Raw genomic sequence first — 13,392 nt, forward strand, 5'->3', positions numbered from 1 at the left:
ACATATATTTAATACTAATACACAAAACATGTATTTAATATTAATACAAAAACGTGTATTTAATTTTAATAAACCAAACACATATTTAATATTAATACACTAAACATGTATTTAATATTTATACACTAAACATGTATTTAATATTCATTCAATAAACATGTAGTTATTATTCTTACACTTAATATGTATTTAATAGTAATACAAAAACATGTATTTAATTTTAATAAACTAAACATGTATTTAATATTAATACACTAAACATGTATTTAATATTAATACACTAAACATGTATTTAATATTGTTACACTAAACGTGTATTCAATATTTATACACTAAAAGTGTATTTAATATTAATACACTAAACATGTATTTAATATTCATACACTAAACATGTATTTAATATTCATACACTAAACATGTATTTAATATTAATTACTTTTTGCCCTCAAGTGACAAAGATCTGATTTTTTTTGACAGTCCAAACTCTCCAAAGTCCTTCAAATCTGATCTTTTGGCATCAGATTGAGGCCACATCAGGAAGTAGTCCTGATTCAAATTGGAATGTCATTTTTTTAAGTGGAACTTCTGTCTCAACGTAATGCGACCTGAATGTGACTTGCTCATCAGCTTTGGGCGAGCTACGTCATTCGTGTGTGCCGTGGATATTTGTTTGCTCACCACAACATCCGCTTTTGGTGAGCAAAGACCACCACATTTTGGGTGCATCACTTGTCAGTAGTGTTTAAATAATAGGCTACATATAATATATATATTTATTTGTATATATGATTTACTTTGTTTCCAAAGAAATAGCGATTGTTGAAGGACGGGAATTCACTCTGTGGCGAATTGAAAACTAAAGCTCCTGTAGATCCACGCTGATGTCCGTGTCTCCTCTGACTAAACACTGCATGAACGTAGCGGCCGAGTGCATCAAGTCTGGATGCAAAATTGTCCTAAAAATATACTTGATTGCAAGTTTATGAGCTGAAGTACAATAATAATTAGAGTTATTATTAGGAAAACTAACATCAAATGATTCAGTTGGTCCCCAACATGGCGTCTGTTGTTTGCTTGTCCACACTCTCTCTAGACACCACTCTGGTCACCTTAGCTAGAGAGCACCCCTAGTGGCCACCTCAGGTAAATGCTTGAGTGGCTTTTCTGGGAAATCACGTGACCTGGCAAGCACAACAGGTGTGTCAAGTTTGCAGCCCAACTTCCTCATCAGCTGTTTTTCTTCAACTGAAGCCCAACCTATCCATTGAACAACTAGTCAAACATTTGACTTGATAAGACATCTTGAATGAAGATATCTCAAATCAACATCTCTAGATCTAGAAATGAGCAGTGCCTCTGAAGCTGGAAATAAGTGTTTTATTCTGAAAACAATTAGGGAAGGCCAGTTTATTTATAGAGCACAATTCAAAGTGCTGTACAGAAAATGACAAGAAGGCAACAATAAAATGGAAGTAACCATGGAAAATACTTCAAAATACAAGAAGAAGAATCCTCATAAAACAAGGTTCTCAGAGCTAACATGTCAGAGATGTACTTTGGCACAAGACCATGAAAGGACTTGTACACAAGGAAAGCTGAGTAGCTACAGGAAGCCAGGACTGATATGGACTGATATGATCATATTTCCTAGTTCTAGTCAGGACTTGAGCAGCAGCATTCTGGGTGTACTGCAGTTGCTTTACAGCTGGTTTAAAGAGCCAAGTGAAAAGAGCATTACAGTAGTCCAAACTGCTGGAGACAAAGACTTAGTCTCTCCAAGTCTGATTCAGACATTATTCCTCTGATGTTGACAAAGTGTTTCAGCTGGTAAAAGCTGCTGATGTTATCGACTTCATGCGGCTGTTAAAGTTCAAGTCTGAGTCCATTATTACTACCAGATTTATCACCTGATTATTAGGTTTCAGTGAGAGTCTCAAGGTGACAAACAATAGTTTCTCTCTGCTAAATCTAAATCGATTTAGTTTAAGTCAACCACATCACACAACATTTTAGTCAGCTAAAATGACAGTACATTTAGTCCACTCAAACATAAAGTATAAAAGATAAGGTATCTTTAAAGTTGATTTGAAAGCAGGTTTATCTTGACTATTGTACCTGCAAAACATTTGTTCAACAAAAGTAGCATGATCTAAAGCCTTTGCTAGGTTGGAAAAGTCAAAGATTTGTCCAATTCTGTGACATTAATGAGATTTTAAAGGACTTGTTGATGTGTTACAAAGCTCTTCCTTGTTTATAAGCTACATACAACATCACTTGTTCTTTGTTCATGCACATCATACATATCAATAAAGTGTTTGGATGTATTAATTCAATCAATGAATTGTTGGTTGCCAAAAAGTGATGCAAAGTAATATTTTGTTACTGACACATCTCATCTGTGCATAAGTGACTAGAATAACTTGGGCAAACTTTTTAACTGGCAGGCCACATCATCACACGCAGGCTTGACAACTCTCTGAAAAAATAAGTAGGAGACATTTTGTTGGCAGATTGTCTTCATCTCTACTGGCATGGTGATTTTTCTGTTTGTTTGCTTGTTTTTGCCTTCTTTATTTATGTGTGTCAGAAATATTGTATGTAAATTATCAAAAAAACTTTCCGTTCTCTGAGTTCCCAGTGAACAGACGGAAGCTGTCTTTGTTGCAATAATCCAAAGGCTTGGAAAATACCACTGTGTACGATGGGAAGAGACGGGAAGGGTTAGCTATTGTGATCCAAGACTTGCCCAAGCTCGATCCAGGACCAGTACAAGCCTGAGGTATCTTTTTCTTTTGTGTTAATGTGACCGAAAACAATGGCTGTTTACATACCCCCATTCCTTTAGAAACAGCTGCTGTTATGTAAACAGGGAATATCCAAATAAAAGAGGAGACGTGAACATTTTTCCGTGAGCGCGTGGGTGACACTGTAAGAGGTTACAGGTCGACATGTTTCTCCTCAAACCGAGCAAAATTGAATTCCGTCTCTATTTATTTCCTTGCTTCTTGTCTTGTTTAATAAATGTCATCGATGTTTGAACCTGACATTGTGAAAAACATGTTTTACTATTTGACTGAAACCTGTATTTCATTACACACGTCTCAGAGTAATAAGATCACACCGTAATAAAAACATGACCAAATAATTAATGTTGGAGTGCAGAATAACACAATTAACAGAATTAAATCAGTAAATGTCTTTCATTTTTTCCCATGAGAGGTCGCCACAGCACAACAATCATGATGATTCAGATCAAAGTTTACCTTCCCATCCTGACCGGGAATCGTACCCACACCCACTGTCACACACAGCAGATGTGTATACCATTCCACTACTAGCATCAACAGAAGAACAGGTGAATTGTGTTATTTTACTCTCTTAAATTTGCAGTCATTTCCATTAAATATTGTGTTTTAATAAAGAGCTCTGTCATTCATTCTTTCTGTTGACAATTGACAAAATATTTCAAATTGTCACTTTTCCGACATGGTAAAGGCTTAAGATCATTTAATACTTGTTTTGCATGACTGCAAGGGGGAAGTGTTATCATGAGTGTAATGACAAAGCACCTCCAAAACAGAAATTGTATTTGACAAGTTTTGACTGAATAAAACCCCCAGAATGTACATGAAACATTGTACACATAAAACACTGAATATCAAGAGTATATGAACGGCCTACCTTGTTTACTTCCCAAATGACATCCTCGGCATGTTTGGCAATCAAGAAAAAATATGATTATGCAAAAAGGAACGGAAAAAACAGCAAATTGTTTCAAAAAATATAAATATTTTGCAACGCTTTGTCATAAAAAGTTTGTGTCACTGTCCCCCTCCGTCACACTAACTGGTAGGGTTGGCTACCCAATTCAGTACTTTTGTAGGTGATGACCCGATTCCCTCAGTACTATCAATTATGTAAAATCAAGTTGGATACCTTTGTTGCATGTGACGTCATGTCTGCTTTCAGACTAAACACGGGCTCAGGTAAACAATCACTCAAGCAGCACTCAGGCCGGACTCAGCCAAACTCCCTAAAAGTCACGTTGCCATTTTCAACAACAACACAGTGCTTGATAAAAAAACAGCGCAAACATAAAGTACTGCGACACTCTTCCAAAATGCGCTAGCTTATTGCTAATTTACACAGGATGTGCCAAAGACAGGCTACTATTTACATGAAGGATTTTACATGGCGATTCCAACACCTTGGAATTTGGTAAAGGAAACAACTAAGATTATAGTTCGAATTTTACAATTTTGTGTAATAACTATTCTTACAGTATTGACACTTTGTAGGGCGCAACCTAAAAAGTTAATTTCCTGAAAAAAAGCTACTTTCTAGTTTGACAACATAGCATAAATAGTTATACAGTGCTGCCATCTAATGGTCTTGGAAGTGCAACTGCATTGCAAATGAGACTAATGTCATCAGAAAAGAAGATAAAACAACTGGACAGCAGTTCTCATAATCAACATTCTTAAATGTTACATCAAAAACAATTAATATTAGCATACGGAAGTAGTTAAAAATGGTACTAATGTTGCAAAATATTGTTAAAAATAATGATGAGATGTGACACAAGGTGATATTCACTGATAAGCAGCTGTCTATTGGTTTGAAAAGGAAAGAAGAAATCCTTGTCAATGTGATGACACATGAGCCCCAAATGATGACATCACAACTACATGGACACAAAGATCAACATCTGACAAAATATTGTTGACAAATGCAGATTGAAGGTGTTTTGTCAGCCACAAACAGCCAAAGAAGACATGGTGTAAGATGAGGAGCAATTAGTGCAGATGTGAAAGAAAAGTCCAAGTGTGATGAGGTCCCTCAGCGATGGAGACATCTCTCTGTTCCAGTGCACAAAGCATCCTGGAGGAAGAAGATGACTCAGCACATTCCCAACAAAAGCAGGTGCAGATGTTAGCAGAGTGAACATCATCTTCACACAAAGTCAGAAGAACATTTGGAGGTGCGTGAAAAAGCAAAGTCCTCACTGTGCTGTGTGTCACTCAGCCTTCAGCCTTCAGCCTTCAGCCTTCACGTCTCTCTGAGAGCTGGTTACCACCGTCACCAGCTGGCGGAGCACAAAACGCACCGTGAGCTGCTTACGCTGCTCATGCTAAGCCCACACCTCACTCTGGTGAAGGAAGTCCATCTTCACTCATATCACATCTTTGCAGCTGGGAATTCTGCTCTTCTACTTCCTGACTAGTCTAAGACTAAGTCTCCAAACAGGTTCAGCTTGGCTTCAAGGCTCATGTGCAAGCAGCCCTCCAGTGTCTTAGTCAGGTCAAAAGTTTACATACACCTGTAAAGAACATCATGTCATGGCTGACTTCAGTTCCCAATCATTTCTACAACTCTTATTTATTTGTGATGTAGTGATTGGAGCACATACTTGTTGCTCACTAAAAACATTCATGAAGTTTGCTTCTTTTATGAATTTATTATGGGTCTACTGTACATGTGAGCAAATGTGCTGGGTCAAAAGTGTACATACAGCAATGTTAATATTTGCTTACATGTCCTTTGGCAAGTTTCACTGCAATAAGGCGCTTTTGGTTTTTCACGCCTCTTGACAAAATTGGTGCAGTTAAGCTATATTAGTTGTTTTTCTGACATGGACTTGTTTCTTCAGCATTATCCACACATTTAAGTCTGGACTTTGGGAAGGCCATTCTAAAACCTTAATTCTAACCATTCCTTTACCACTTTTGAGGTGTGTTTGGGGTCATTGTCCTGTTGGAACACCCAACTGCGTCCAAGACCCAACCTCCAGGCTGATGATGTTAGCTTGTCCAGAAGAATTTGGAGCTAATCTTCCTTTTTCATTGTCCCATTTAAAGCACCAGTTGTATTGGCTGCAAAACAGGCCCAGAGCATAATACTACCACCACCATGCTTGACGGTAAGGATGGTGTTCCTGGGATTCAAGGACTCACCTTTTCTCCTCCAAACATATTGCTGGGTATTGTGGCCAAACAGCTCACTTTTTGTTTCACCTGACATGGCATGGACAAAGATAAGGCTTTCTGGAGGAAAGTTCTGTGGTCAGATTTAACAAAAATTGAGCTGTTTGGCCACAATACCCAGCAATATGTTTGGAGGAGAAAAGGTGAGTCCTTTAATCCCAGGAACACCATGCCAACCGTCAAGCATAATGGTGGAAGTATTATGCTCTGGGCCTGTTTTGCTGTAAATGGAACTGGTGCTTTACAGAGAGTAAATGGGACAATGAAAAAAGGAGGATTACCTCCAATTTTTTCCGAACAACCTTAAATCATCAGCCAGGAGGTTGGGTCTTGGGCGGAGTTGGGTGTTCCAACAGGACAATGACCCCAAACACACGTCAAAAGTGGTCAAGGAATGGCTAAATCGTGTTAGAATGAAGGTTTTAGAATGGCCTTCCCAAAGTCCTGACTTAAACGTGTGGACAATGCACAAGAAACAAGTCCATGTCAGAACTGCCCCAATTTTGTCAAGAGAAGTGGTCAAAAATTCAAGCAGAAGCTTGTGGATGGCGACCAAAAGCGCCTTATTGCAGTGAAACTTGCCAAAGGACATGTAAGCAAATATTAACATTGCTGTATGTACACTTTTGACCCAGCACATTTGCTCACATGTACAGTAGACCCATAATAAATTCATAAAAGAAGCAAACTCCATGAAAGTTTTTAGTGAGCAACAAGTATGTGCTCCAATCACTACATCACAAACACATAGTAGTTGTAGAAATGATTGGAAACTGAAGTCAGCCATGACATGATGTTCTTTACAAGTGTATGTAAACTTTTGACCAGGACTGTACATGAAGACAGACACGCTAAATGGATTGCGCTCTCTATTTTGCTCATTTCAGAGACTCTGGGCAGGAGTTAAGTAGATGAGGTTTGCACATGTTTTAATACACACAAACCTTTAATAGATCAGGCCCTTGATGTTCATGATCATGAGCACTCATCAAAAGTTGGCTGTGATACTTTCTATTGTGTGGGCTTACACCAGTATCAAGCTACTCCTGATGGAGGGAAGCTTTTATTTCCCTGCTAAACTTGTAACAGGTGTCTACATCACACCTTCAAACAGCAAGTTTGCAAGTTGACCCTTACAAAGATACCAACAATCCAGAATGTAACAGAAAGTCAATATTATATTGAATATAGCTGACATAAAAGGTGTATAACAAAGATGAATCAGTCATAAATGATCGTCTTTGTGGGGGTAAACTTACAAAGTGTGCTTTGTTTATTGTTCTGGTTTCCAAGAAAGAGAAGATGTTTTACTTACCAGCTTCATGGTATTGGGCTGAAATGAAAGAGAAAGCAGGTGAAATTCACATCTGATGAATGCCGGCAGAGACTTGTTGGCGTCTTCCTGAAAGAGGAAACATTTGTGTCCCTCACCTTGTCTGCTTGGGCGACGCTTGATGATGAAGATGATGATGATGGGGGCCACCAGGAGGAGCACCACAGCGAGGACCGCCAGCGTGGCAGTGACGCTCACGTTGCCTGTTGGTATGGTATGATTGATTTGTTTGACAAGTCACATCAGGTGCTTCCATTGACACTATTCAACATGTGTCTTTCTCACCTTTATGGCTTGCGTTGCTCAGGATGCTTCTTCTCTCCAGCTTGGTGACCAGGTCCTCCTTCACGCCAGACAGCTGGAACACACATTCGTACTTGCCCTCCACCTCGGCCGTCACCTCCACTTTCAGCTCCACCGACAACTGGAAGGTTCCGTCGTGGTTGGGGAGCAGCTCTCCGTGCTCCACGTCCTCGAAGATCTGCTCGTCGTCTTTCCTCCAAAACAAGTCGGCTCGGTCGGGGTAGAAACCCGTCGCCATGCAGGTGACCGGAGAGGATGGTGTCTTCTGGAGGAGGAACACCTTTGGAAGCTCTGCCCAGGAAGTCACGTGGGAATGGAGGATGACGTGGACAGAAGATGGAGGTAAAGATGTAACAAATGAAGGTAAGGATGGAACAAAAGGTAAAGGAGAAAATGAAGTTAAGATGGCAAAAAAAAAGGAGAGAATGGAGGTAAAGATGGAGAAAAAAAAGGAAACAATTAAGGTAAAAAGAAAGAGAAAAGGTGAGCATGAAGGTAAAGATGGAGAGAAAAGGAGAGAATGGAGGTAAAGATGGGGAGAACAAGAGATAAGGGAGGTACAGATGGAGCAAATGAAGGTAAAGAAGGAGAGGGAAGGAGAAAATTAAGGTGAAGAAGAAGAGAAAAGGAGAGAATGAAGGTAAAGATGAGGTGAAGAGGCAATAATGAAGTTAAAGATGGAGAGAAAAGAGAGAATAAAGGTATAAATGGAAAGAATGGAGGTAAAAATGGATAGAAAAGGAGAGAGTAGAGGCAAAAATGGAGAGAAGAACATGGAGGTAAAGATGGAGAGAAATTGAGAGAATGGACGTGAAGGAGAGATAAGGCGAGAATGAAGTTAAAGATAAAGAGAAAATGAGAGAAAGCAGGTGAAGATGGAGAGAATTGTCATAAAGATTGAGAGAAAGGTTGAGAATAAAAGTAAAAATGGAGAGACATTGAGAGAATGGGGTAAAGAAGGAGAGAGAAGGCGAGAATGAAGTTAAAGATAAAGAGAAAAGGAGAGAAAGAAGGTAAAGATGAAGAGAATTGACAAAGATTGAGAGAAAGGTTGAGAATAAAAGTAAAAATGGGGAGAAAAGGAGGAAAATAGATAGAAAAGGAGAGAAATAAGGTAAAAATGGAGACACAATGGGAGAAAGAAGATAAAGATGGAAAAAAATGAGAGAATGAATGTAAAGGAGAGAGAAGGAGAAAATGGAAGTAAAGATGGAGAGAAAAGGAGGGAATGGAGGTCAAGATGGAGAGAATTGACAAAGATTGAGAGAAAAGTTGAGAATAAAAGTAAAAATGGGGAGAAAAGGAGGAAGATGGAAAGAAAAGGAGAGAACGAAGGTCAAACCCGATAGAAAATGAGAGAGAGAAGGTAAAGATGGAGACAAAAGGGGAGAATGAAGGTAAAGATGGAAACAAAATGAGAGAATGAAAAGAAGGAGAGGAGGAGAAATGGATGTAAAGATGGAGAAAAACGGAGAGAAAAAAGGTAAAGATGGGGAGAATAGGAGTGAATAAAGGTAAAGATGGATAGAAAAGGAGAGATTGGAGGTAAATATGGAGAGAAATGGAGAGCATGAAGGGAAAGATGGAAGAAAAGGACAGAAAGTGAGAATGAAGGTCAAGATGGAGAGAATGGATATAAAGATGGCGAGAAAAGGACAGAATGCAGGTAAAGATGGAGAGAAAAAGAGAGAATGACGGTAAAGATGGAGAGAAAAGGAGAATGAAGGTAAGGATGGAGCGAATAAAGGCAAAGAAGGAGAAAATGAAGGTAAAGATGGAGAGAAAAGAAGAGAAAGAAGGGAAAGATTCAGAAAAATGAGAAATGGAGGTAAAGATGGAGAGAATAGGAGCGAATAAAGGTAAAGATGGAGAAAAGGGGAGAACATTGTAGTAAAGAAAGAGGGAATGGAGGTCAAGATGGAGAGAAAAGGAGGTGAAGAGAAAAGAGTATGGAGAGAGAGAGAGAGTGTAATGTGAGTAATGTTCCTATAGGGGGAGTGCTAACATGTGAGAAGGTGAAAGTACAAGGTGTGCTTCTACCTGTTCTCATTAGGACCTTCTTCCCATACTCCACATACTTCTTCAAGTAAGAAGGACATAGCTCAGTGTAATAATACTTATTGTAGTCTAGTCTACGTGTGTCCTGGTCCCACTTGAGTTTGGAGGGGAAAGCTTGTTGTTTTGCTGCAGTCCATGTCCATGTCTTCATGTCCAACGATATGAAATCTTCTCCATCATAACTGTGCTGCTGCCAACCTTTAACTTCATCAGTCTCATCATTCCATTCACATCCTGTCATCACCTGGTAAGTGTGAACACCTGAGAGACACAAAGTGTTGTAAAGCAGAGTGAAACTAACACACAACATGTCTTGGTTGCAGCTTATTATGGGATGGACAGAGACAAGGTAATGTGTGTTTTTAATACACTACCAAAATATCAAATATAGTAGAATAGTAGAAAGTTCAACATAAACAAACCTCCAGTTTGGTTTAAATGCTTCCTAAGTCTTTCAATGTTGACTTTGTAGATATGTTCTCTAACAAGATTGTACTCTGTTTCTATCTTCCAGTAGTTTGGATCCTCTGCTGTGATTTTGTTCATCCAGTCCTGTTTGGATTCTGCTTTCCTGATGTTGCTGTCATAGTAACTCACCTCAACTTCATCAACATAACCAACACTCACATACTCTGGGAAGTTTGGAACTTGAGAGCATGCGGTTAGGAAATACTGCAGCGTGTGAATCACTGAAAGACAAAACAACATTTGATTCTTGACTTTCATGTTGAACAATTCCTATTTGAAATGATGCTGTCTTCATTTCAACTTCAAACACGGCTGCTTCTCCCAGTAAACAATCACTTCCTGTTCCAGGAGACAATAACAGCGTGTGTCTTTGATGTCATGCATCTCACATTTCTACCTCACTTTAAGACCACACACATGAACAACTGCACTTATTTCAAGTGTCAAATAAATAGATGACATTATTGCCGGCAGAGAAGTGAAAGTTGTTTTTCCAGGTGAGGGGAAGTTCCAACTAGTGATGTCACTGCCAAAGCATGGAAATATAGCACCGCCTGATGGAATGTTGGCAATGGAATACAACAACAATATTATAATACTCTTCTTTTACATATTAGGACTATTACCGGTAAAAAGCATTTAAGAATCATATTGAGTCACTTTTTAGACTTAAGAGTTCATCTTTCATGTTTTTTTCTTCTCTTTTATTGTAATTAGACGTGTGTACTGTTATTTTGTATTTTTATTTTTCCTTTCTTTTATTTGTAAATAAATGTGTGCATTATTATTTTACTTTGAACTTTTGAAAAGAGGATCCCTATTTGCCGTTTGTGCGTCGGCTAATGGGGATCCTCAATAAACAAACAATAAACAATAATCCATCCATCCATTTCCTACCGCTTGTCCCTTTGGGGTCAATTATATCCATTATTTCAGAATAATTCCCACCAATAAAGTGATTTTTGTGTACATTAAATAATTCTGATCTACATCTCATCTTATAACTGATACTCCTGATTGTTTCCTGGATTAATTATTGTCATTTTCCTATTTAAAAGTGAAACCGACGTTTGCGGAAATGCTAAAGTAAAAAGTTGGATGTATGTTGCTGTTAAAGTGAGACAACTTGAACAAGTTTGACTCGTTCAAAGTTTGAGCAACAAAAGAAGATGCAAACTATTGACTGATGAGAAGAGAAGAGCGTCAATAATAATGAGAAGAAATAAAAGAGAGTATTTTGTATGGACTGAGCATGTAGGAATGAGGTGTATAAAGTTGTAAAGAAAGTGGACTTACCAGGCGTCACGCTGTGTGTTTGTACAACTAGGAGGAAGAAGCAAAGCAAGTTCATCATTAAATGTCACAAAAGTGCGGAAGTCCAGAAAAAACAAAGTTTCTAGTTTTAATCCTCAGAGAAAAGCAAGGCGACGACAACTTGCTTGACGAGTAAACATGAAATGGACGCCAAGGCGGAAACCAGATTTTATATCAAATCTCCCCTGAGCCAATGAGAATTGTACACGTCATTGTCACCAGGTAAGCTGGTTTGCTTTGCGCACACATTTGCTAACGGCTGATTTCGGGGAAATCACGTGACTTGAAATCACTTCCTGGAGGAGGATAGAAATATTTGACAGCAAGGCAGTTCCTCCACTGCAGCTAACACATGAATATTAACTCCATAAAAGTCATGTCATCATTACAAGAATAAAAGTGTCCGAGGTGATGTCATGTTTCTTGAAGCAGCTTTATTATAATACACACACTAACTTTATAGGAACAATACACAACAACTAGATGAACATTTTACATAAGTGATATTGTAGCGTCTAAGTCAGGGGTCAGCAACCTTTTTGAAACCAAGAGCTACTTCTTGGGTACTGATTAATGCCAAGGGCTACCAGTTTGATACACACTTAAACAAATTGCCAGAAATAGCCAATCTGCTCAATTTACCTTTAATAAATAAATCTATGTATATAAAAAAATGGGTATTTCTGTCTGTCATTCCGTCGTACATTTTTTTTCCTTTTACGGAAGGTTTTTTGTAGAGAATAAATGATGAAAAAAAAACACTTACTTAAACGGTTTAAAAGAGGAGAAAACGGGAAAAAAAAAAGAAAATTAAATTTTGAAACATAGTTTATCTTCAATTTCGACTCTTTAAAATTCAAAATCCAATGGAAAAAAAGAAGAGAAAAACTGACTACTTCGAATCATTTTGAAAAAATTAAAAAAAGAATTTAAGGAACATGATTAGTAATTTTTCCTGATTAAGATTAATTTTTGAGTTTTGATGACATGTTTTAAATAGGTTAAAATCCAATCTGCACTTTGTTAGAATATATAACAAATTGGACCAAGCTATATTTCTAACAAAGACAAATCAGTTTCTTTTAGATTTTCCAGAACAAAAAATTTAAAAGAAATTCAAAATACTTTGAAATAAGATTTAAATTTGATTCTACAGATTTTCTAGATTTGCCAGAATATTTTTTTATTTATTTTAATCATAATAAGTTTCACAAATATTCTTCGTTGAAAAAACTGAATCTATTATAAAGAATTAAATTAAAATGTATTTATTATTCTTTATAATATTAAAATGAATATACTTGAACATTGATTTAAATTGTCAGGAAAGAAGAGGAAGGAATTTAAAAGGTAAAAAGGTATATGTGTTTAAAAATCATTTTGAAGGTTGTATTTTTTCTCTAAGATTGTCTTTCTGAAAGTAATAAAAAGCAAAGTAAAAAATAAATGAATTTATTTATGTCAGACATGGATTATTTGTGCTCCTTCGACGCAGAGGGATTACAGGACGAGCCAGGCGTGAATTCAGGTACATGTGTTTTATTTATACTCAAAATACAATAAATAAGGCAAAACAAAAAGCGCGCTCGATGGCGGATAATAATCTATACTAAAACTTAGAACAAAAACAGCACAATGGCAATACTATCTATAAACAAACAAAAGATACTATCAAAGGCATAGATACAAACACAAACTTACTTGGCGTGGATGAATCGAAAAGCATGGCATAAAGTATGAAAGGCAATGAAAGCGAAGTTCCCAGACTGATGAACAGAAAGAAAAATGACTTAAATACTAGCTGTGATCATCAGGAACTGGTGCGGGACTGAGGGCAGGGGCGTGACAAGGTGGGCACTAATGTGTTGGCATGGAAACAAACAAAACCAGGAAGTGCAAAACGTGACAATGTCCAAAATCAAAACAAAACAT

At 37.6% G+C, this 13,392-nt stretch overlaps 1 protein-coding gene across 2 annotated transcripts; it reads right to left on the reverse strand.

The window, feature by feature from the left end:
- Positions 1–1,363: 1,363 nt before the first annotated feature.
- Positions 1,364–11,602, reverse strand: LOC133547431 (major histocompatibility complex class I-related gene protein-like). 2 transcript variants are annotated; one of them, XM_061893109.1, is made up of 8 exons: positions 11,443–11,602; positions 10,101–10,367; positions 9,661–9,939; positions 7,603–7,911; positions 7,416–7,520; positions 7,300–7,317; positions 5,007–5,086; positions 1,364–4,881 (listed from the first exon to the last, which is right to left on the reverse strand). In XM_061893109.1, the coding sequence occupies exons 1-7, from the start codon at positions 11,498–11,500 to the stop codon at positions 5,043–5,045; spliced, it is 1,080 nt and encodes a 359-aa protein (XP_061749093.1). In that variant the 5' UTR covers positions 11,501–11,602; the 3' UTR covers positions 1,364–4,881; positions 5,007–5,042. The 2 variants fall into 2 exon arrangements, with proteins under 2 accessions (XP_061749093.1, XP_061749094.1); XM_061893110.1 differs by lacking the exon at positions 1,364–4,881 and having other exon boundaries at positions 4,899–5,086; positions 7,244–7,317.
- Between the last annotated feature and the right edge of the window lie 1,790 nt (positions 11,603–13,392).

Source organism: Nerophis ophidion, unplaced genomic scaffold (genome assembly GCF_033978795.1).
Source record: "Nerophis ophidion isolate RoL-2023_Sa unplaced genomic scaffold, RoL_Noph_v1.0 HiC_scaffold_100, whole genome shotgun sequence".
Classification (NCBI taxonomy): Eukaryota; Metazoa; Chordata; class Actinopteri; order Syngnathiformes; family Syngnathidae; genus Nerophis; species Nerophis ophidion.